Here is a 22,629-nt window from a genome sequence, read left to right as displayed (position 1 = left end):
TGTTTAGCTACTGTTTAAGAAGTGTAGAACTGTAATACAGATGATATACCTTCATTTTACTGCAGGTTGACCAGTGAACCATGTTTCTTTGTTTTCTTCATGCAGACCATATTCATGGGTCATGGACCGAGCTTCAAGTTCCAGAAAAGAGTGCCAGAGTTTGAAAATATAGAATTATACAACGTCATGTGTGGTGAGAATATTATTTGCCTTTAATGGTGTGGAAAATATGTTTATATTATATATATCATATTATATATGTCATATGGAAATGTTTTAGTCAAGTTTAATGTAACTGGATTTAATCCGTATGGTCATAATTAGGCCATTTGATGGACCATATTTTCATTTGTGAAGTGTTAAAAAAGCCACACAACAAACTGTAAAAGAACCAGGTTGTTCAAATGCATTTCTGACTGCTCCCCTCTCAGACTTGTTAGGGTTGAAGCCGGCCCCTAACAACGGGACACACGGCAGCTTGAACGATATGCTTAAAGATCCGCTGTACCACCCCAGCATGCCAGAGGAAGTGACACCGCCGTCACCGGCGTCCGACTCTGATGCCGCTGTGACCCACGACCTGGGCTGCAGCTGTGACGATGAGGTCAGTCAGCCGGACAACGACGTCGCCAAAGAAATATATTTTCACAATAGACACGAAAACGAGCTGACATCTTGTTGTTTTTCTGTTACAGAACAAAGTGGAGGAGGTGATTGAAGCCTTCAGTCCTGCACCGGATGGAATCTACAGTTACAGTAGGTTTCTCTCACACTTTGGTCTCTTTTACAGGATTAATATCAGAGTCTGGAAGTGCTGCGACAGGACGGTGGACCTCTGATCAGCTGTGCGTAGCAGCTGAGGAAAGTTGTTGTTTGTCAAGTCAGACGTCACTGATATGAAGCACTGAGTACTTTTATGACATCTTTTGGTGACCGGGAGGAACTGCAACAATATGGACGGCTTTTTATCATGTAGAGCCGTGATGTAATCATACAAAATACTGTGGTAAAACTCACTCGACATTTATTTCAGTGGTTTAAGGTTGATGCTTTTTGGCCTCTTTGCAGAGACGTCCTTCTCTCGCAGTTTTTTTTTTGGGGGGGGGGTGGACTTACTGTGACTTAATGACTTAACCGACTGTCTGTTTATGTGTGTGTGTGTGTGTGTGTGTGTGTGTGTGTGCAGACAACACCCACCTGCCGTTCGGTCGTCCAGCGGTGATGTTTGACACTCAGTACAGTTTGCTTCATCATGTGGAGTTCATCAGTGGATACAGCAAAGAGCTGGCCATGCCTCTGTGGACAGCATACACACTGTCCCGACAGGTACACACACACACACACACACACACACACACACACACACTTATTGGTTTATGTTACTTAAGAGGACATTGCATTGAGACCTACAATAACCTACAGCTCCATTACTCTTTATATCTCTTACAGCATTTTCTACAAACTTTGCTGTATCTTAGCATTAATACTGATTTCCTTCCTTCCAATTAACTCTATGAAAATGAAGTTTTGGAGACTTGAAACTTGCAGCAGATAGATAATCCATCCCTTATTTTTCTATTTTTGTTGTCAAAGTTAAGCCACTGTTTGGAAAGGTTTTACTTTAGTAGGCTGCATAGACAGAGAGTGTTTGAAATGCACAAATTCTCTTTGCTTTAAACAACGTTAATGATTCTGTTTTTAGTTTGAGTTTTCGACAGCAGTGTTTTTCAGCAGCCTGTCAGCTCATTGTTGCTCATTGATTTTTCATGCACTGAAATAAAGAAAAAGTCATTGAAACTTGGAACACAGGATTTAATTTTAGGACCTTACAAGCTCCACTGTGATCCCAGAAGGCTCTGAAACTATTGCACAAGATTACTTCTCCAAAAACCAGTGATACAGTATGTGCAGTACTTTCTCATGCTTGCACTAACAGCATGATAATACTGTATGTTTCCTCATGCAGTCTGCCCCCCCCCCTTCAGTTCCTCTTTCAGGTAGTTAAACTGGGTGTCAGGTCGTTAAACTGTGACTAATGACTAATGACTAACTAATGACACACAATGCATGTTGATGTTTAGTGAGTGACAGTGTGTTTGTTTCAGGGCAGAACATGACGGAGCTGCACAAACATGCAAACATAAACACAAACATGTCCAGCAACACCAATAAACACAGTGAACACGCATGTTTGTCGGATGTTTACAGGAACTCGCTGCAGGTTTACAAGGTGCAGCTGCTCTCTCATGGGACACACACATAAATACACACCATCATACATGAGTAAACACACACAGGCATGCATGTACGTGAACCTTCTTGTGTGCTGCAGAGGACATCCGAACGCCACACTGCTCTTTTTATCTTTGTCGTTTTATTTCACTCTCATGTTTGCTCTCTTTCATCCACATCATTCTTTTCACCTGATATTTCTTTATCCAACCGCCTCACACAAGAAGATTTAAACGGGAGCAGATGAGACTATATATGAAAACACAGCGTGTAAAGTCTATTTGTCCTCCTCTCTGTCCTCCTGTTTGGTGTCTTTGTCTCTCAGGAGGACCTGACTCCTGTTCCGGAGGTTTCCACCGGCACTAAGTGTATCAGAGTCGACTCCAGAGTGTCAGCTGATCACAGTCAGAGCTGCACCACCTACAGCCAGAACAACCACCTCACGTACGGCTTCCTGTTCCCCCCAGGTAGGCCTGCAGGACGCCCACAGGACAAGTGTTGTTTTGTTTATTTGACAGTATTCCACCTGATACACCGCCTCTAAACGCTCATGCTCACCTGTGATATCTGAAACAGGCTGTCAGGAAATGACACAAATAAAATAATAAAACCACAGAGCACAGGCAGTCACTCCATCGTTGTTACAGTTTACAGTTTTTATCAAAGGACCAGACTGTAATTCTGGTAGAGGTTAGGTTTCGATCAATTTGTCTTTATTTATTGATAATAACCAGTGATTGATCCACTGTAGTGGAGTCAGCTGTACAGTTCAAATCAGACTGTACTTCACTGCACTGTGAAGCAACAACAGGTAGTTGTTTAATAATGTGATGCCGTTTGTTCTTCTATATATATATATATATGTATACAGAGCTGCTACAGCTGAGACTAACTTAGACTTAGAACCAGATCTGAAGTGTGAACCAGAACCGGTTCACGCTGATTCAGATCTTGCTACGGATGTGTTGATTCTGCTGGTGTCCACAAAACAAAAATATTGCTTCTACGCCTCTGAGATGTTTCTATGACGACGACAGTTGATGTGAATAATAAGAGCTTGTGTTGTACGTGTGATCGCGTTGACAGAGCTGGCGTCGTCTCCCGAGTCCAGATACGACGCCTCCCTCATCACCAACACCGTCCCCATGTACCCCGCCTTCAAGAGTGAGTCACACGCTTCATTTACACTCACAGATCCACAAGAGGAAACTGGGACATAATGGTGGCAAATAACAAGACTTTTAGGTGCTTTAACAAAAGCAGGGTGTGTGTGTGTGTGTGTGTGTGTAACAAGTATTTTCACTTATTTCTGCTTTATTCGGCGGCCTGTGATCATCAGGTTTATGTCTCTTCCTGTACATCAGTCGAGTCCAGTCGTATCACATGAGACAAAGAACAGAAGTGTGGTGATGTCAGGTCTGAGCGAGGACGTCCTGACACCCATTGTCCCTGTGGACAGAGAGAGAGAGGACTTATCAGGACACGACTCATGCAGATACACATAATTCATCATTGTTTTCAGTGAACAGAGAGTGTGTCGGGAGAATTTAATGTTTTCATTAAGGCTGGAAAATGGATTGGTTACATTAAAGGATGTTTTATTTTCAGGCTCCAGAGTCCTGAGTGACCTGTGGCTGCGGGGGTGACCACAAACCCCCTTTTAAGAAAGATTACAACGTTTATTTTCCAGCCCATTTAAGGCTTTAACTTCTACTTCTACCTCAGTAACATTTGATTCGGTCACTCCTCTCTCCTTTTCTTCCTGCAGCTGTTAGCCACCTTCAAAGAAAAAGTGTACTCATAAAGCAATTAATCAAGGAAGTGCATTGAATGGATTGCTTAAATATTGATGTACAGTTTATTCTCCAGAGCCTTTAAAGGCAAGTTATTAAAGTAAATGAATGTTCTGTCCGGGGGAATCCTTGTAAGGCTTTTTATTCAATGCACAGAGATTTGTCTCTAAGACACTCAGACACAGTCAGCTGGGAACAGTTTCTGGAATACAAATAATGGGCGTGTGTTCGTCTTTATCTATAAGGGTTGTTTTCTCTGTAAAGGTATTTACACCTGCTTCAACATGTCCTGATCCAGATCCACGTAAGACTTCTCAGATACCGATATCTTCACACCAGGTGTAAATGTTGCCGATGAGTTTAGGAAGGAATCTCCGTCCTATCAGAAGCCGACGACACTGACTGACTTGTTACCTGTTGTAGTATTTGCTTTGTATCGTAGCATCTCACCCCTCACTTTTTTCTCCTGTCTGCAGGAGTGTGGAGTTACCTGCAGGGGATGCTGCTGAGGCGTTATGCAGAGGAAAACAACGGCATCAATGTTCTCTCTGGACCCATCTTCGACTACAACTACGACGGCCTCCGAGACACCACAGAGAAGATAAGAGAGTAAGGAAACACACGGTGGTGGATCCTGATGTGTGTTGTGAATATTCTACCTGCACTGTGACTGGCAGGAAAACCTCCTTCTTCTTAGAAAGAGAGCCCATAATAATGACTGATAATATTATACTGATATCATATTACAAAAATATCATAAATACACACAATATGTTACTGTTTGATCTGACAAAGTGAAACTAAAGTTGAGCTTGAAGCTTCATTTCTGACTTTGGAAAAAGTAGTTTGACAGAAAATGCTTTGAAAGTCCATGTAAGGGAAGTATTTAGTAGCTTTCAGATGGATGACAGTGTCTTTGTGTCTCATCCCAGCCACGAAGTAAAACTTATAAACAAACCATATAAACCAGTTATTATCACACTATCACCCCCCCCGTCCAGGTTCTCAGCCGACCCCCCTCCCGTCCCCACCCACTTCTACACGGTGGTGACGAGCTGCCAGGAGCTGAACCAGACTGTGGAGGAGTGTGACGGGCCTCTCAGGACCTTCTCCTTCTTGCTTCCACACAGACTGGACAACAGTGAGGCCTGCAATGTAAGTTCAGACAGTCCCCAGCAGGGGGCAGCGCTGTCCCAGCTGCCACTGCAGCTGCATGGATTCAAGCTCAGGACATTTAGTGACAAAATAAGACACAGCGAGGGGTGGGGGGTCGCTGGATTGCTGGATTGCTTAAATACTACAGTACTTGTTTTTTTGTATTTCCATTTCATGACACTTTATACTTCTACTACATTTCAGAGACAAATATTACACGTCACCACATGTATCTGAAAGCTACAGCTGCTAGTTACTTCTTACTAATTTATATTTTACATACAAAACATATGAAGAACTTTTAAAATACGTAAAATATTAAACTACCCAACAGACATTTGAGCTTAAACCATTAGTCAATTAATCTGTAATTAGTCTGTTTTCTGTTTTGATAACTGATTTATAGTTTGAAGGATATGTTTTCAGGTCTCTCTTTAAACAATAGTTATGTGAGAATATGAGTATGTTCTATGTAAAAATGTGTTCAAAAATTCATCTGAAGCTAATGTTTGAGTCCACATCTGTCACTTTGAGCTCGGGATAATTTGACGGCATTTCTCGATTTTCAAGAAAATGATCAGCAGATTAGTCCATAATGAAAATAATCATTAGCTCCACCTCAACCAGCGCTATAATGTCTAATCTAATGCTTGCATATATAGTATGTATGTAGTATATTCTCCACATTTCTCTTACTTTTGATACTTGAAGTACATTTTTATGATAATACTTATCGTATTTTTACAGTGTGGTATTTGTACTTTTACTTAAGTAAAGGATCTGGAGACGTCCTCCTCCACTGACCTCCGTCCTCCCAGATAAAGCGTAATAGAAATAATTCGAAGCCACTGCTAATGAAAACAGGTCCTTTTTGTCTGATTCTGTTTGTGGTGTTCAGGGAATTTACGCAGTTTCGAGACAACTGAACACTGTCCTCCTCTGAGTTACAGTACAACTTTCAGAACACTTTACCGTCCACCACCAGCTGCACAATTTGAATCTGAGAAGTGGCACAGTTTGGGGAAATTGTAAAATCTTTTATTTTTGACACAAAGGGGACACAAGGCAACTATAACATGTTGAGGTTTCATATTCCAGATCATTTGATGATTGATAAACCACCTTTTCAAGGACGAGCACACCCACTTTTTACTGATTCGTGGGAATCCCATGAACCATGATAGACTTTCTGCCTCGGATGTCTGTTCAAACTGTTGTTCATAACAAATAATTACGGCAGATACAGTGAGTCATAGAAGGTTTCCTTCATGTCTCAAACATCATTATGCCAAAAGTCAACCAAAGAAGGACAAATTGGATCCTCATGGATGAACTCTCACCATCAGTCACTCACAGACATATCATTAAGTCATTAAAACTGATTTATTGGCTCATATTAGGTGAATTTCTCTCCGCCCCCTTCAACTTTGAGTAGTGTTACCTGGTAGGCAGGTGTGCAGGAGAAGTCATGCAACAAACAAAAGGCAGTGCTGAATTTATTTTAAAACGTTTAGCTCTCAGATCTTCGTCAAGAAACAACAGCATCTTAAGACTCGAGCTCACGTGGACTGTTTGATCAAACGGTGTTTTCCCTTTTCAGGTTTCTGTAGCTCTTGAAATTTCTCATTTTATGTACATTTTCAGGCTGTTAGAGGCTGCACCCCCCCCCCCCCCCCCCCAACTCTCCCTGTGACACCCCCGACAACAATATAGAGATTTTTAATTAAAGTTGGTCATCTGAGAGCTTTATCTGTGTTTTTTATTAGGAAATGAAATACAGAGCAAGTTCATTTCAGGCCTGCGAACCCACAGTCAAATGGGAGCACCCCCGTCTCACGTTGTTCTCCAGACTACTTACCAGTTGGGACATTTCTTGGACTCTTTAGTTCCATTTAGGAGTCGGAGGTGTTGATGGTCTTGATGGTTTACTGACATTTATTTTGGCTCTGACGTGAAAACACAGGAATCTTTTCTGCTGTTTACTGAAGGAAAACTTTAGTCGTTTAAGAATGCCTCTGCAAGTGCTGCTGCTGCACGGTGATAAACATACTGTGCATGTTTACACATACAATGCAAATGTGTACACGGAAAATGAAACCGTAGCAAACAGAAAGTCACAGAGTTAAGTATTTGAACCTAAACAGCCGCCATACGTGTGCTCTGCTGCTGTAACTGTGATGAGTCATTGATGTGAACGTTTCTCCTCAGCACTTTATGAAAACAGGCTGTTCCCTGTCAACAGCATTAATGTGATCAGTCGATTAATCTAGGCTTATTCCATATTTCTATATTTCTATATGAAAAGCTGTCTGAGCTCTCAGCTCAGGGGATCTCCCTTTCTGCTCCCCCGGCTTCATAGTTTACTTTATTTATTTATTGTGGATTGAGAGTCCAATTCCTGTGAGGTCAAAAATCTCTTAATGCCCAGTAACAAATCCACAAACACACACAAACACACTCACATATTTGTATGCATTAGCACTTTTACTTTGCCAAAAAGAGAGAGCAGAAGGTGAAAGTTGGTGTTACTCATCCAGAACATTTCTGAGGGATTCTGGAAACGATACCGGGAAGCGTTTCATTATGAGATGCCATGACTCTCTGACAGTCATACTCAGGAGGTCGTTGCTGTGCTCGGTCAGAACAAACATGACGGATGATTAACAGCTGGTTTCACCTTGTGAGTCTGTGTGTGTGTCATCACGGGACACCTGTTTTCACAAGTGGTCCTGGAGGCACCGACCGTACTGCGGTAGTACGGCAGGTACTCGTACTTGAGTACTTTGCCAGGTGTTTACATGTCTGTGGACACATTTTGTCAACTAGATGCAGTCACCAAACTTTACAGGTGTGCAGTTGAGATCAAAATGAAGGCCGGGTTCGAAGATTGCAGTGGTCCATGCAAGGGCGCCCAAGTAGGGGGGTAGGAAGTAGGGATGGCTCGATACCACTTTTTCATGTCCGATACTGCAACCTTGTCTGCCGATACCGAGACCAATCCGACACCCAATCCGTCCTTCTCCCTCTCTTAAACAACTGATACTGAATATGGGATCAGCACATCTCTTGTAGGAAGTAGACCCACATTAGTTTTAAGTCTCGGGTCTCTGTCAATGGTTGTTAATGATCCTTCTCACGAGTCGGAACGTCAACATGTTGAGATTGAGTCATAATTGTGACGTCCCTGCTCTGCACAGGCACTGCTTTTAGCCTTTTGAATACATGTTTCTCTGATGCTTTTCAGCACAGTTTGAGAAGAAGAGCTGTTCAATTCATGCCGAAGAAATGCCAAACACACACTCTCTCTCTTAAAGTCTGTGCAGCACAGTTAGAGTCTTCTTCTGGAGAACTGGTGTCCTGTAATAAACCTGGTGTTTATAGAAAACTAAGAGACTCTTCTAAATTCGTCAAGTCTCTTCATTCTATCTTACACGGCTACTTGCAGCCGTCCACATGTCTCTGACCTAAGCAATATGGAGGTCAATGCATCCTCAAACCAAACTTCTTCCGGAGATTGAACTTTGTGTGACTCCACCGAAAAGCTTAAAATGTCCGATTTAGCTTTGTGATACACGTAGAGGCTGCAGTGTCCACATTTGTCTCTACTCCACAGATCTGTGTGCTGTGACGCTTAGCTCAGGCCAGGATTAGTGTGTTGTCTCATATGGAATCAGCCCGTATGAGCGTTCTCTGATTGTACGCAATTCAACATTGTTTGTCAGCGCCTTCCAAAACTTGTGTAACCGTTACAAAAAAGGTTCATATGACTGTCACGTTTGGTTTTAGACAACTAAAACACACTGAGGCTCGGGGCCGATCGTAGTCATGGGTGAACCAGTGTTGGCTGATCCCTTCCAGCAGGGTTACTTACTGTAATCCTTTTCACGTGGCGTGTTTTCTGCCTGAGCTTCCCTCAAATCAGTCTGACCAGCCAGTCAGATTATAGAGCATCACTTTAGGCAAAGCGGTGACCACAGAGCCAAAAAGGACCTTGAAATGAGCATGTAGCTCAGTTCATGGAAACAATTAAAAAGAACGATTCAGAAAGTTTGCAACCTTTTCTCTCTGCTGGAGGGTGCAGCTTTAACCAGAGGACTGATCATTTCCTTTGCTAGCAGACGTAAAATCCTCGACAAATACGCATATTGTCAAGGTTAAAAAGGGGCTGGGTTCAGAGTCAAAGTAATACCCCAAATTAACTTTTGCCAATAACGCAAGAGTTTAGGCTGTGACACGCTGGCAGCCGCCAGAGGGATTATGTTTTCGCGTTGCCCCTCCCATTCTTGTGAACGCGATATCTCTAGAATTTCTTCAGATTTGGCACAAACTTCCACTTGGACTGAAAGGTGAGCTGATTAGATCTTGTGAACCTGATATCTCAGGAACATTTCACACAAGTGTTTAATGGGATACAACCATGAAGTGATGACATTTTTTACCCAAAGGGTCAAAGGTCAGCTTCACCGTAACTCAGGAACAGAAGGGGAGATAGTGACCATATTTCACAGCTGGTTGGTTGAATAGGTGACACTTTTGACTCAGTTCAAAAATGTGTATTCACCAGAATCATAAATACATATCATATCAGTATAGTTATTACTTCAGTTTAGCCAAAAATACACTTATACACCTTATTAAGTATTCACTACATATATCATATGAGTCTTGACAGACTCGGAAGGCGGAGGCATGCGACTGCGGAGCGGTAATTCTAGTTTGTAGCTTGTGGTTTATTTCCCGGTAAGCATGGTTTTGGTAATTTGCTGGTGAAAAGATGTCTGGACATGTGAAAAGTGAAAGACTTTCAGTGACTGTATTTCACTGCATAATTACGACTCGCTTCACATAGAAATGAAGTCATCAATACCACTCTCTCGTATGAGTGAGCTGAGAATGATTAGCCTAGCTTAGCATTAAAGGTTGGAAGTAGTGGGAAACAGCTATCCTGAAAAGACAAAAAAACTGTTCCTGCCTATAACCTCCTGTTGAACCACAAACCACAAGTGTCTCCCCGTCTGTTGCCAGGGGAACAGCGCTGAAGGGAATCCTCACTGTTTCCAAAACACTGGCGCTGCAGCAGGCTGAGGCATGTCCCACGCAAACACAGTGCAATGTTGTTATGGAAATACTCCACAACAAGTAAAAGTCCTGCGCTGGGAATATTACTCTAGTAAATGTACGCATTATTTAGTTGTAAAAAGTAAAAGGGACTCATAATGCAGATGAAGCATCAGGAGGAGAGAAACTGTACTAAGAGGGTGGGGGGCAGCCTGTCTGGGACGTGTTCCTTCTGGTCAGGTGTTGAGAATAACTGACGTGCTGTAATCTGACATCAAATCCACACGCCATGATCACAGCAGCTTACAGCCAGCTCCCAAAACCCTTTCCTCGACTGGAGGAAGGTGACGTTTCGACCCAAATTCTTTTAATTTGTGAAGGGGGTGTTATGTAGCCTGGTAGAAATGATTATTTCAATACTGATTAACCTGCCGATGACTTTTTTGATGAAGTGATGACTTGTTTCGTCTGTAAAAGATCAGAAAGCGTCTTCTGTAATTTGAAATTATGTAAAAAAATATTGACATTTCATCTACCAACTAATCTACTTATCTCACTTCTCGATTCTATAAGGCACATAGAGGGTCAGTATTAGTCAGAAGTTGAAATTCATTAAACACCACAGGGACACAATGTTGGTGTTTTCCTGCGTTTTTCCTCTGAACTGGGAGCTGCTTGTACATTTTAAATGTCTCAAGTTAATGTCTGCCAGGAAGCCTGCAGAGTGTGATGGAGGCTCCGGGAAGCTGTCAGATCCATTTGAAGTTCGAGTGGTTGCACTCAACGCATGACTGCAAAGATGTTTCATTGTAATGGGCTGCGTAGGGAATCTCCTGTTTACAGAGTCTGCTTGAAAAATGGCTCATTGGCTTACCTAGAGTCAAAGACCTGTTTTCACAAGAGCGGGGACCCCCACCAGTCAGTGACGCACATAAAGCATATGATAATAATCATGAACAGTTTGATAGAAAGAAGCTTTTTGTAATTTGGGTGAGCTGAGAGATAATGTTTTATCTGCAACTTTAACCACAAAGCATACAGCTCGGGTATGTTTAGTCTCACAGAACTGGTCTCCACCCAGATACAGATACATATTACCCAAAAATGACAAATGTTATTGACTCATGCAATGAAACATAAACAGTCTTTACACTTTGTTTTTGTTATTCTGCCACCAACTTCTGTTAAACATCACTCTCATGTGAGCTGAAGTGTGAGGTATGGGTCACGTCCCAAAATAAATATTTAGTCATCAATCCCTCTTAGATATGAGACAATGCTTCTCTGGATGATTTTGCTTCATGGTATTTGCATTCACGTAAACTGGAATATTTTTCAAAATGTCAAAGTGTGTGTGGGCGCTCATAACCTTTACGCAGCTTTAGTAATAATGTGTCTTTGGGAACAAAGATTAAAATGCCTGAAACATTGTCGAGACTAACAATAATTCAGTTTTTTTGTCCCTCAAAAGTTAGTATAAAAAAAGAGATTTTAATGCCATAAAGAGCTAAAACATTATTAAATTAAGCTCAATAAGTGGGAAGTTAAATCTGAGTAGAGGGGTACTGCTTTTAAACTGAACAGAAGAATAAAAGCATTGTACTTATCAATATCAATATATCAGGTTACCGAGCAAGACACCCAAACACCACTGCGAAGGAGAAAGACTGTGTGGAATAAAAGAGACGATAAACTGTCCATCGTGAGACAATGAGACAAATCTGGAGTACTCTCTCAAGCAGAAGACTGCAAGCTAAGCATGTAAACAATGTGGAGGTTATCAACAGAGTTTCATTAAGTGCAGGCTCGGGAAGAGAGATGGGAGATGGGACAGGATCATGGCATTTTATGGTTTTAACGAGGTTTGATTCATCTACTTGTCAGCAGCACTGTGCCTCGCTGTGTGTGAGGTCTTCTGAGCAGTGAGATCAGCCTAGTTCACTTCAATGGCTGGATGTCTGCAGGATCACGTAGCATAAATTATGATGTTGGACAAAGACTAAACTACTCTTTTCCAGACTGCTCTTCAATGAAAGGACGGAGGATTACCCAATCCAAAAGACAAAACATTCGTGTCGTGGAAGTTCACTGTCACATAGTAAAGTCATTGAAATGTTCAGTATTCTTCCTGGAAAGGTTACTTTTACTTTGTGGCAGCTTAAAACTGGATGAATCAAATCCTTAAAACTAAAACATACATTTGAATAAAGGTCATCTTATTTATTGTTTCTTTGAAAACTCATCTTGTCATACAAGTCGTGGAAAACAAGTAAATAAATTATTTATTTGTTTGAATTCTGAATTAAAAATGTCCAAAAGTTTGTTTTTTTCTGGTTGTCTTTTGACCGTAAATGATGTAAAGAAATTGGAATAATTGGATTCCCTGAATCACTGAAGCGATCCGGGAATCCTGTGCAATGAAATGATGCCGTTCTCTCTCAGGCCTGTGTGCAGATTTTCTTCTTGCCAGGAAACAGCTCATTGTTTTCCTGTGCTGCTCCAATAATGTACATGCTCACTGGAACTGCAGGGTAACATGGAAATAATGTCAGTGGCTGCAGTCAGCTGGAATGCCTCCTCATCCTGTCCCCCCCTCCCTGTTTTCTGTCACTGTCATCTGCCATTTTTTAGCCACGTTGGCTGCGTGGCCTTGGAGAGACGGCAAGATCTGACAGCTGGTTGGTCAGTCTTCGGTCTTTGGTCCACACTGAAATGTGGAAATGATGAATCCTCATGACTTTGGTGATCCCCTGACTTTTCATGTAGCGCCATGACGTGACGTGAAATCTGATGTAGTGGGAGTGTGTCTGTGGGTGTGTTTTGTCCCAGTTGTTTGTGGCTCTTGTGTAACAATCTGTCACTAGATCGCTTTGTTGCTCTCACGACACATCACCACCTCTGTCATGGAAAATCAGGCTACAGGTTGCCAGTGGGTGGGCAGATGCTTTCAGTAGCATGGCTCTGTTATTTCCATTGCTGTGAACCCACTGAACTTAAGCATGTACAAAGAGCATGACGGTGGGAAAGATCTGATTACTCCAGTGACTTTTGGACATCATCGCGACACAGACGTTTTAATCGTATCAGATTGTATGCAGAGATGCATTCAGAGAAGCTGATCGAGCATGCTCTCTGTGGAGAAAGCCCACAGAGTTTTTGATATATAAAGTATATATATTTATCCTCTGTGTTCTATTGACTCTTTGTAATGCATTTATGCTTTTGAAATGTATAAATGGAGAAGCCAAGCCTTGTTTTTTAAACCAGGAGGGCTTGTTTTTCCACCGACACCTACCAGTTGTTTTGAAATGTATAATTTAATTTCGCTGCACAGAAATGAACTGACATTAGCCTTTGATCTGATTACGTGTACAACAGGTTTAAAAGGGGTTCTTAGGAGTCCTTAAATGAATCACTAAACCAAATAGACATTTATAAAGCACATCAGCACCGCTGATACAGATGATAAAGATTAGAATAACAGTGTAGTGTAGTGAACTGCACTTCAAGGGAAGGCCAATGATGCAGCCTGATAACTTACGGTTCTGTGCAGAACAAAGGCAGCACACTTGGAACATTTTTCCCACTTTTGATGGACTTTATAAAAGATCCAAAAATAAAGACGACGACCAGCATTTTCCTTCCTCTGTTATCCGTTTTTCCAGTTTTGTGAAGTAGAGTAAAGGAAACTACAAGTAAGGAATATTTGAGTAAACCACAGCCAGAAAGAGGTACAGTGTAAAGTCATGTATTTCCCTGAGAACTGTAAAACGAACTGTTCTGACACCTGTAGCATTACACGCTGAGCGTTCTGAAGCTAATCTGTCACATAGTATTGATCTTGTGACTGTATTGCTCACTAAACCGTGACCTCTTGCTCATGAATCCTCATCTAGTCATTTCACAGCTGATTAGTCATCAGTCGTTTAAAGTCAGTCAATCTGACAGCCTTCGAGTTCTTTATTGAAATAAGCCTACAGTCATCTCATTTTGGCCAATAGGGGGAAGAGGAACTCCAAAACAAGCTGACAGACACACAGCCCTTACATTTACATTGAATCGCCTCATTAAGTGGTAAGTTGTAACATTATTATCCCATTGGAGTCATATTTGTGTCCACCTGACGAATGTCAGACCAATATTCAATCTCCTCTTAGCTCTTATTTGGTCTCCACCAACTCCTGAGAAAAACACCTGGCTCTTTAGCTGTTAGCTGTTTGATGTTCGACACCAGCTAGTCGCAAACTGTATCTGTCTGCTGTCTGGTGCTGGGCAGGTGGTGTACTGGTGCTGCTGGAAACAAGACTGCTGAGACTGAGCATATATATATATATATGTGGCAGGAAACAGGACATAGGAAACAACCAGACTACTTTGGCACACTATGTTTCTCTCTTGCTATGTACTACTTAGTTATTTACTTAGTTACTTAGTTAAAGTTGACTGACAACATATTACATTTGTTTTTTGGAAAATAGCAAATTTTGGGGGGTATATGCTTGTTTGCTTTTTGATGGAGACTTAGATGTGAAGATCGATTCGTGCTATGTCCAAAATAATAATAGTCAGAATCTGGTTTAGCTTTTGGTATGTTTACACCAGTGGCGTAGGCAGAAATTGTATTTTGGGTGGGCCAATACAAAAGTGGGTGGGCCATCTTTTCCCAGAAACATTTATGAAAAGTTAGAAGCGACCAGTTTACTTTGCAACTTTCTGCACCACAAAGACAATAACAGCAAAACACTGCCTGTCCAACAGAGCATCAGTCTGTAAAGGTTGTATACAACAGTTCACACAAAAAGTGTCTTTTAGGTGTCTTTATATCCAGTCGGCTGCACAGTGGCTCTACATAAATCTGGATTTATGTTTAGTTGCCACTTTGTGCAATAAAACATAATTAACAGTGGCTGTAGAACTCAGAACTCAGTTCTACAGCCACTGTTAATTATGTTTTACTGTGTTCTACAGCCACTGTTAATTATGTTTTACTGTGTTCTACAGCCACTGTTAATTATGTTTTATTGCACAAAGTGGCAACTAAACATAAATCCAGACAGCAGAGAAGGTGTTAACGACAGAAATCACACATGTAACATATCCCTCCTGCATTAATTACAGCCTGCAGCCACTGTTGCTTCAGTACCGGTCCACTAACGAAAAAACATTGTCACAAATTGTACTTGGATCAAACTTGGCTGAGTGGGCCAGTGAGTAATGTGGGTGGGCCAGGCCCATTACTATGCGCCTGATTTGCTCCTGGTTGGAGCAGTGCAAATCAGCCATGTGTAATTGTGCAATCCTGTTGTCTGCAGATAAACAGACTTGCTGCCTTCAGTTCGCTCAACCTGTTCTGTTTGTTAAAGGTTAAAATCCCACACTTCTCTCATCCCTGTAAAGCCCCTAGATGTGTATTAAATTCCTCTCAATTAAACCATTAAAGTTATTTATGTCAATCCAGTAAACCCCACCCATCATGGGAATCCTTTAGTCCTTACAAGCAGTAGAAAGGTGTAAGGTGATGGTAGAAACATAAAAAGAAAAAGAGGTCCCCCATCCTCTGACAGCTCTGGAGACATAAGTAGGGATAAAAGGCAGGTTTTAAAACATGAAAAGAAAGACCTAAACAGATGTATTAAAAAGTCCAATAAATGCATCCAAACGTTTTCACATCGTGTTTCTGTATTTGTCAGTTTCACCTTCCTCATCGACTGCTCTGTGCACAGCCAGTACTGACTAACAAAATGCAGCTCCCTCATTCATTTGAATGGGACCGCTCTGTTGATGCAGCTCAGTAGGCCCAGGCAAAAAACTTGACTTGTCTTGACTTGTGACATGCTGCATTGCCTCTGTTAAAATATTTCTGCTGTGATGATTTTCCAAACTGGTAAAAGTCTTCCTCATCTCATCGAATCACTGTACCTGTCTCCGCTAAGCGTTTGAACAAATTCATCTGTTACTCAAACTGCACTTACCTGGATCATTTTTGCCTGAAGCAACACGGCCCCTTTACCATTATCTGAACGCAGGGTTTGTTTTGGTCTCAGTCATATCTGCAATGAATCAGCCCTCAGGTGTTTAAGGGGACAGGTCTGCCTGTGCAGCCCCAATCTTTGGTTAAATTCTGCTTTGTTCCTAAATAAATGGAAACTTGTTTTCCAGGTAAAAGATGAAAAGTAAAAATGCAAAACACTGACTCATTCGCTTCTTAAATATGACCATTTGATGCTTTTCTCTATTTCATATTTTTTTAATTTATCTGACCTATATTCATAAAGGATAGGTTACCTGAGCATACAAGGTGTATGGCGGCCATGTCTTGTTAAAGGGTTTTGTAGAATATCAGAAACAACATGATATTTAAATGTAATTCAGATGCCAACATATTTCCCTTTCAAGGTTAAGCCCAGTCAAAGTGAAGATACTCTTGTTAATGTGATATGAATACAATGATAACATGAAATTTTGTTTGATTTTCATTAAATACCAATTGAGAATTAAGAATTATGGAGAGTTGTAATTTCTTGATGGCAAATTGGACAGAATCAGTAAGACAATATAATAGCAGTATCATCTGCATACAATCACACAAACAAGAGAAAATCTCATTTATAGCCCAGAATGGATTACTTCGGCTCAACCTTAGGAACCTACCTTCACACATATATCATTGTAAATTGAATATCTTTGTGTTTTTGATCGTTGGTCAGACAAAACAACATTTGAAGATGGGCTCTGGAAACTTGTGAGGGGAATCTTTTACTATTTATATGCTATATTTTATTTGAAATCATTACTGCTTTATTTTCGGCCCTACGTTCACCCTTTATGTCTACATTCATTGCTGTATGAAAACTTTACTCAAAACAATACCTGAAGCATGAGCTTTAAATGAGTAATAGGTGAATAATCACTTCCTGTCTGTGTCTCTGCAGAATGCTGAGGATGAATCGCAATGGGTCGAAGACCTGCTGAAGCTCCATACAGCCCGAGTCAGAGACGTGGAGATCCTGACGGGCCTGGACCTCTACCGGTCTACCAACCTCACCTACACCAGCACCCTGAGCCTCAAAACCTACATGCACACCTTTGAGAGTGACGACTAGACGCACAGAGAGACAGACACACATATATAGGATGTAGCCCTTTTGTAGAAGTTCTGCATTTTCATTGCATGCTCGCTGGACAGCCGGCGCATCGCTGTTCCACTCCTGAGGAACTGCCCGAGAAGTGCTTGGAAAAGGGAACACATTTTGGAAAATTGAAAAGATAAAAATGTTTTGGCAAGTAGTAGTTTGGAAGATTACAGGAGGAATATTCAATACAAATCTGAGAAAGAATAATCTAGCACAGGAATGATGCAGGGTGGGGGATTTTTCTCGACAGCTGCCACTACACATTTCATAAATACAGTTTATGCAGTACATCCTCATGCTTACATAAAGGACCATCGTTGTTTTAGCTCCTTAACTATAATCAATGTATACTTTGTATTCCTACTGACCATACATTGCATGCTGTAGAATTTAAACATGTTTGCATTTTTGTCTTTTCTTACTCATAAAAATCAATTAGTAGACTCTTGACACTTGCATGACTTGTATCAACTGATCACAGTCTCTGTTATTTTTTGTCAGAGTTATAATATCTTTGTGAGGAGTTGTCATAGCAAACTGCACTCAAACTAACTTTGATTACATTTTCATGCTGTATGGGAATAAGTGCCTGAAAAGTCTGGAAGTCTGAAAGTCTACAGCATGGTTTGCAAAACAGTCCGCAGAAATGTAAAGTATTTGTTAAGTTAATGGTCTAAAACATGCCAAATTGCTGATATGGTTCTCTAAAGGAATAGTTTGACATTTTGGGAAATACTGTTAGAGTTAGATGAGAAGATTGATACCACTGGTATGTCAGCAGCTGGTTAGCTTAGCATAAAAACTGGAAAAAGGTGGAAACAGGCTAGCTTGGGTCTGTCCAAAGGTAACAAAATCCACCTACCAGCACCTTTAAAGCTCACTAACTAACACATTAAATCTGGTTTGTTTCCCAAAATGTTAAAGTAGACCTTTAAAACAACATGCAATATACATACAAACATGTAGCAGTTACTCATGTAAAGACGCAGGACACGTCATGTGTACACCAGGGTCAGAAAGTATTCAGATGCTTTCAAAAATTCCATTAAACACGTGAAAAGACGAATTTTCATGACTACTAAGAATGGTTTCTATAGAAATATATGACTAATGCCCTTTGTAGGTTCATTTCTAACCCCGGTGCACACATGAAACACAAACACCAACAGTTTTCTCTCTGTTTCCTCATCCTCCTCCATCTCATCTCTCTTCCCCTCCCTCCCTCTGTTTCAGCTGATCATCTAGGTGTATATTTTTATACAATTTGTCATATTTATTACGCAGCATCATAAAAATAACAGCACCTAGTGTCACCAGAGTATTAATCCAGTATAAAAGATCTGCCCCCGTTTACTGTAAGAAGATAGAAATAGACCACTGATGCTTTTTCTCAAGGAGTTGACAAGACTGATGCTGCCTTAAAGGAAAATTCCTTTTTTCATAACCCCCCCCCGCCCCAGGGTCTGATTGTCATACTTTTGGTATGATAACGTCTTACATTGTTGAGGAAATGCAGCCACACCACAACACAGAGGTTTATCAGTCCGGGAGGCAGGTCTGGTAGGTCAGACATAAGTAAACGATGAAGGATTATAATGGACATTCATATTGATATTAATTAACGCTTAAGTGTTTGTTTGTGTAGCTGAAACTTATAAGAACTATGACTATAAGAAGCTACTACAAGATTTTTCCTTTAATTCAGAATCGGTAGCCCAACAACAGTGGTCTCGTTGTCAGTTTGTTACCACAGTCGCCTCATCTGCTTATTTCACACGTTTAACTCTACACAGATAAAAGCAGTCAGAACCTGTATGTTTTCATGTTTGATATTTACTTTAGTAATGTTACACTGACCAGTTAACATAGCTAGTTATCAAGGTAATCAGTAGAACAGTCAACAAAATGATTTAAGAACTTGCCAAACTTTAGATGAAGCCATGTATATTCCTGTAGTCTTTCAAATAAAAGCTGTAAAGAATTGGAAAATGGAATGACTGGAATTGACTTCTTCTTCATTTAGTTTTAATTACTGCTTCCGCGACCAAAGCACAGCCGCTGCAGTTGCTCAACCTCGACTCTGTGTTGAAATGAAATAGTCTATTGCTCATGTTTGCGTGTGAATGACTTGTATATAGATGCAGCACTACCCCAACAACAACAACCGACATCGTTACTGTGACACATTTGCGGCCCAGTGATGTGGTTTCTGGTAAAATGAATGTTTAAACGTTACAAATGGGTGACTTAGCTTTGTGTGTAGATAACCTCAGCTACATGATAGTATCAGAGTTGTAATTGGGTTTTTATGTTAGCTTTATATTTAATAAGACTGTTATTTAGACCCTGGGTGCTTTATTGGAATCAGACTTGTTTCTGTCATCCACAATCAGTCGAGCATGTCACTATCACTTACACTAATGGCTAAACCAGTACACAAGTACTGCATGTGTTGCATTAAACAGAATGAACAAGCTTGCTTTGGCACCAGTACAATCAGACAAAACGTATTCCTATGGACACTGGATATTCATGATAAAACACAACTTTACACGATCAAATCATCCAAACAATACTCTACATTCAGTTTTCTATTTGCACAATGCAAATATGTTCAACATAGAAACAAGATCATTTAAATTCTGCCTACATTTTCCCCAAACCTCATGGTTTTGGGGACGTAATCGGTCTGTCTTTCATTCTGTATGATATTTATGATTAAAATCTAACTTTTCATGTGCAGCCTGTGTGATGGCCGTGAGAACCTTCTACATGGTTATTATTATAATGTCACTTTAAGATCACTTTAAGGTCACTCTCCCCATCAATCAAACTGGTGAGTTAATGAAAAATTTGAGCTTGTAAAAAATAAATGTGGAGCCACCCTGAACCGCCTCATCTGACATGGCTGCCAAAACACATCACATTTCTTTGGATCTCTATAACAGCGCATGAATCATCCTTTATTAGACGGAAGAATTTGGGTTTGGCATTCTTTTTTTTATACAATACGGTCCTTCCAACTTTGTGAAAACACTTTGTGTTTGTTCGTTTACTGTTTCGACATGACGACGCCCCCTCTGTGAAGAAATGGCCTCCCCAGCTTGATGTGGAAGAACTTGACCTCATCCACTTCAAACCCCTTTGAGATGAATCACCCAACATCAGTGTTCACTAATGCTAATTATTATTACCAGGCTCTGTTGAGACATTGGGCCTCATTTAAGAACATTTTCACATTTGTACTTTTTCGTTTGCTCTCACAGGTGTTCATCAGTACAATCAACACCACTTTATTGCGACGTAAGGTTACCTGTTCTGCTCTATCTGTGGGCAAGTTTCATTTACAAATATGCCACTAGAGAGTATAATGGATCAGCGTTAGGGGAAAAGAGACAAAACATTATTATGTTACTGTCAAAGTTGTGTCTGAAGTGTTACAGAAGTGAAGAGAAATTAGTTTAACATGAAGTTAAAAGTCAGAAAACACCTTACTGAGGAGGATGTGACAGACAGATTGATATACTGCTTTGTTAACCTAACTACTGAATTATATGAGTTGTAATGCCAAACTACTTATGCAAAGACAATCTCCAAAAAAACATTAAATAAATAAACATGAAAGATGCTAAAACTATTGATCGGTGCAGCTTTAAACTCCCGTTTCATTTAAGAAACCTGGGGAACACATAAATTAAGAAGTATGAAATGCAGAGCAGATGATTTCTAACCACCAAACGACATAAAACAAAAGTCTCTGTTTGTGGACTCAGCACACAGCGTCATGATGACGACCGCATAGACGCAATAACAGCCCCAATTATTTTTGCAAGTGATGAAAGAGCGGATTTACCTCATTATGTCACTTCAAAGTTCTTAATTTGTTGTTGGAATCCTCTGAATCCGACCGTCTTATGATGCAGTGAGAAGCTGCTGCTGCTGGAACTGTACTAAATTAGAGCCAGACCTCATTCAGAGTCAACTTGGAAAAGCAAAATAATGTAAACAACAAAGAGGAAACAGAGGAGAGAGAGAGAAAGCACAAAAAGGCAGGATAAAGGAGAAAAGAGGGAGTATTTATTTGACCTTTGACTGCTAGAGCACCGAATGAACTACAACAACCCTTGTCAGGTAGCTTATCTTTGCTTTCTCTCCAACAGCTGTTATTATCTGTGATGTTTGGAGGAGAGTTTATCACACGGCTTCTGTGGGCGATAAAGTTATTTAAGTTTTCTGCCTTTTTTCAATATTGGGTGTGATAACTAAGCTAATGCTCCACTAGCTACATATCCAACTGTCCTCCACACCTGGAGAACCAGTAGCCTAGCGGCTTGTTAACTGTTAGATTTACCTGAGTGACAAGCTGATCCATCAGTGGAGAACATTTTCATTCACTTCAGTTTTTAAGAGTTTAAAGTCCAGGAAACAATGTCCACTGCTTTAGTTACATGGACATTAAAACCAAGTGAGTCAATGACTTTAGCTGTAACACTCAAAGTCAGCATTCATGTGGATAAGCCAGGGATTGTATAGTAGTTTTTATTTTTGTTTTTTGTTTTTTTAAAAAACCTTGACACCTTCCAGACTCCGTAAGAACTGAAGTGTTGTACAAGTGGACATTTTTAGAAATCGGGATACATTCTGCCAAATCCATATTTCACTGGGGGTGAAGGTGTAAGTGTGACGGGAAGACAACAACAGCGATATACACTGGCTGTACTCCATACTGCTCCACTTTATTGCAGTCAGAAGGTCAAAGGTCCTGATTTTTCACAATTCAATACACAGGCTGTTTGTCATACGTCCAAGCCCAAGGTTTCTGATGACACTTAAATAACTTGCCCATCCGCTTTGATATCTCATCATCTCAGCATCATTAGTAGTCCATTAGTGACTACAGTTGCTGTAGTTAATCTTAATACCTGTCTAATAAACCAATAAATGTTTCCATGTTATCAGCTATTATTGATCTTGACGGCGATTGGACTGTCCTACGCTGGCAGTGTGAATCTCTATATGGCGGCCGTCTGTGTAGCGTATTCCAGGTCTTAGCTAATTATTACCCACGCTCGCTGCCTTTTCACCTTGTGCGTGTCAGGTGAGTTTCTGGAATCAAAAGGCGTCAAAAGCATCGTCATCTGTCGGTTTGACGGACTGAAAACACAGAAACGTGAGTTTATCTCCACGTTCTGGCAATGAGTTACTTATCTACTGCTCGCACCTAGTCCAGAGGTCACCGCTGTGATATCTCCCTTTTT

General features: G+C 40.7%; 1 protein-coding gene across 1 annotated transcript in view; it reads left to right on the top strand.

Annotated features, from left to right (window-relative positions):
• The window catches only part of enpp2l (ectonucleotide pyrophosphatase/phosphodiesterase 2-like), a 28,484-nt gene extending 10,675 nt beyond the window's left edge, over positions 1 to 17,809 (top strand). The window contains exons 17-25 of the mRNA XM_070922055.1: positions 106 to 193; positions 432 to 604; positions 696 to 756; positions 1,187 to 1,326; positions 2,558 to 2,699; positions 3,319 to 3,396; positions 4,502 to 4,634; positions 5,027 to 5,180; positions 17,171 to 17,809. Of these exons, the coding sequence (XP_070778156.1) occupies positions 106 to 193; positions 432 to 604; positions 696 to 756; positions 1,187 to 1,326; positions 2,558 to 2,699; positions 3,319 to 3,396; positions 4,502 to 4,634; positions 5,027 to 5,180; positions 17,171 to 17,341 (1,140 nt within the window). The 3' untranslated portion in view covers positions 17,342 to 17,809. The remainder of the gene's footprint in view (positions 1 to 105; positions 194 to 431; positions 605 to 695; positions 757 to 1,186; positions 1,327 to 2,557; positions 2,700 to 3,318; positions 3,397 to 4,501; positions 4,635 to 5,026; positions 5,181 to 17,170) is intronic.
• Positions 17,810 to 22,629: the final 4,820 nt, after the last annotated feature.

Source organism: Enoplosus armatus, chromosome 16 (genome assembly GCF_043641665.1).
Source record: "Enoplosus armatus isolate fEnoArm2 chromosome 16, fEnoArm2.hap1, whole genome shotgun sequence".
NCBI lineage: Eukaryota > Metazoa > Chordata > Actinopteri > Centrarchiformes > Enoplosidae > Enoplosus > Enoplosus armatus.
This window is presented reverse-complemented; position numbering and strand designations above follow the sequence as displayed.